General features: G+C 35.6%; 1 protein-coding gene across 1 annotated transcript; it reads right to left on the bottom strand.

Moving 5' to 3' along the window:
- Positions 1 to 320: 320 nt before the first annotated feature.
- Positions 321 to 2,319, bottom strand: LOC133298167 (uncharacterized). Its single transcript, XM_061497428.1, has 4 exons — positions 2,263 to 2,319; positions 1,868 to 2,180; positions 1,264 to 1,392; positions 321 to 610 (listed from the first exon to the last, which is right to left on the bottom strand). Exons 1-4 carry the CDS (start codon positions 2,317 to 2,319, stop codon positions 321 to 323), a joined length of 789 nt encoding a protein of 262 aa, XP_061353412.1.
- Between the last annotated feature and the right edge of the window lie 550 nt (positions 2,320 to 2,869).

Raw genomic sequence — 2,869 nt, 5'->3', positions numbered from 1 at the left:
AGCCAAATCTTAAATTACTCTAGTTGATAAAACCATCTATGTTAAAGGAAGGTACTTATTTTATCGGGGATTGGGGAATATGTTATTCGAAGTTAAATTAGAATGAAAGAAACAAGTGTGTATAGTTATTTGATAATTTGTAAACTTACACACACACAGACACACACAAAATCTACGTAAAGCAAGAATTTATACAGAAAAAGTTGAGAAATATTATATGTAAAGTACCTGTTTATTTGGTGAATTGGTGGGCTTTTTTTCCTTGTAACAATTAGTCTCCTCGCTAAAAAAACATGACACCCAATGGTCGATGATTCAATTCACACAAAATCTGGGTGAATGTCATCTTCTACCCTTTGCTCACTAGTTAAGGCTTCTAATATGTTGTTGTTCCATGGACCTGAGTGGTCCTTGAAGTCAAAGCCTCTCTTCCATCCAGATTCTAAGTTGTCATTATCCTCAGTTAAGTAATCGTTCCATTTTGAGGCTGCCCTGCTGATTGTCGGTTTGCATTTCTGACTCCTCCTATTATCTGGTGTCACGTAATCATTTCTCTCTGAATTGTTTTCAGTCAATGATGTAATTCTTTGCTGATCTTTCATGGGTTCCTCTGCATCGGTTTGAATCCGGATCATGTTAATGCTAATCAACCCATTTATAAAATAAAATTCTTCTTTCTTATTGTATTTTCTGCTCTTTACATCACAAAGCTATCGGTAGTTTCTAAAAGAAAAAAGAACTTAGATGAAAATTTATTTTATCTGCATTGATAATCAATCCAGAGTCCCAATCCCTTCAGCCACCTGCACTAACCCAGATTAGTTTAAGAAAATCGCTAAACTACTAAAACCACATTCCATGCAACAAATATATGAGTGGTGATATTTAACTTGTACCAATTAGTTGCCTTACTATTCAGTCAATTTATGTTTTATGGTTTTTTCAGTTGCAAACAAGTGTTTGCTACGGCTCTGGATTGCTCAAGGGAAGGAATTTCTCAGCAACAAAGGAAAAAGAAAGAAAAGATGGGAAACCAAAGATCATACAAGAGGAAAATCCTCTTAACAGGGGGCACTCCCCTTCAACTGATAAACTCTCCGCCTAACACTATTTTTTTTTTTCAAAAGCTATTCCTAATGAAGGGCAATCTCCCTAACTAAGCTTCTCTCAAAATCCTATAACTATCTAACTACCTAACTCACAAGTCTAACTGCCTATACGGCAGTGACTATCACCTTGAGAGTAGAATTAAGGAATATTCACCTCGAGAATTTGGGAAAAGTGGCTTTTTGAAAAGCTTGTCACTTCCTGCAGTTGAATTCTCCACCAATCTGCGCTTCTTGAGCATGCCCTTCTCCAACTCAGTCACAACCAATGGCTCAAAATCATCTCCTGTTCAATTCAATCCATCTCAAATTCATCAAAAAGAGCCAAATACCACTACAATGAACCAAAATCTAATTAATCTACAATTGCGAAAATAAACTACTTCCGCTATGCACTATATAATGCATAAATTATATAATTATAGTGTATCAATACACCAGTAATATATAGTGTATTAACCACGACAATAATATACAGGTCCGGTCCATGGATTTAGTTTCTTGCAAATGCAAGGTAAGATTGTTTACTGTAGACTCACACAACATAACAAGAGCATTATAGCACCATGCTGCTTTTTTTTTTTTTGTGACGATATTAAAAAATGATAACACAGTGATATAAAGCTCTCCACTATGTCTAGGGAAAGATCATAGTAAGCAGTCTTATCTTGTGTTTACAAGGGGCTGATTAAATTGATCAAACATGTGATATTGTACACTATAGTTCTATAGTATAATAAATTATTGTTCTTAGAATTAACCATTATGCTCTTGTTCTCCTCCGTGGATTGTGTGATGATCCCCTTGGTCCAGGTACGCGGTCCAATCGTTCCTCTTCTTTTTTGGGTTGACAGGGAACTGTCGTTCGCCATCGCCATGTTCCGACACCAGATCTAGGGTTCCGGCGAGGAGCCATTCTCCGTCGTCAAGGGCTTTACGGGACATGTTGAAGTTCTGGACGAACTTGCGGATGTCCTTGGCCATGAATCCCTGAGCGAAGACTTTGCGAATAGATTGCTTCTGGTTGCACACCGCGCAACCCCATTTGTTTCCGCTCTTCTTCTTCTGCTTCACCTGAATAATAAAAATGGTTGCAAACCGTGTCAATCATGGGAATATCAGAATCCATAGGGGAGAGAGATTTGGAGGAGAGTGCCTGCATGGTGGAGCATTGGCAGCATTGGAGGGCGATGAAGACAGTTGAGGATGACATTTGATTGATGAAAAACAAGTCCCTATGTTGTGAGCTGAATCTGTTTGGAACGATGGAAAATTTTAGGGAAATTTGGGGAAATTTTACACCGGAAGGGTTTTGTGTTTGGCGCCTAATTTTTGAAATATGAAGTTTAAATGGACTTGAGAGGAAAAATTTATGGAAATGTTCCGTGTGAAAAAATATATATAATATAGTCATGTGTAAAGATTATAATTATATAAAAGTGAATTAATGGTTATGATTTTATAATTAATTATTTTAATATTTTTTCTCTTTTATTTTATTACTATTGATCTACCTTTATATGATTATGATTATTCACATGATCATGTCATATTTTTTTTACATGAAAAAATCTGGATACAAAATTTATAATACTAGTGCGTTATATCAATTGATATTTTTTTGGAGAGAAAAAAAAATTTAGTATTTTAAATTATACATTCCTAAATGTATAATGTAAAATCTCGTCACACACCCGATAATTTATACCCGTATTGAAAATGCTCTAGGCTTCACCAATATTGCGCAAATTCTGAGTTTTGAT

This window comes from Gastrolobium bilobum, unplaced genomic scaffold (assembly GCF_033153095.1).
Source record: "Gastrolobium bilobum isolate Gb01-03AN ecotype WA unplaced genomic scaffold, APGP_CSIRO_Gbil_v1 utg12372, whole genome shotgun sequence".
Lineage (NCBI taxonomy): Eukaryota > Viridiplantae > Streptophyta > Magnoliopsida > Fabales > Fabaceae > Gastrolobium > Gastrolobium bilobum.
This window is presented reverse-complemented; position numbering and strand designations above follow the sequence as displayed.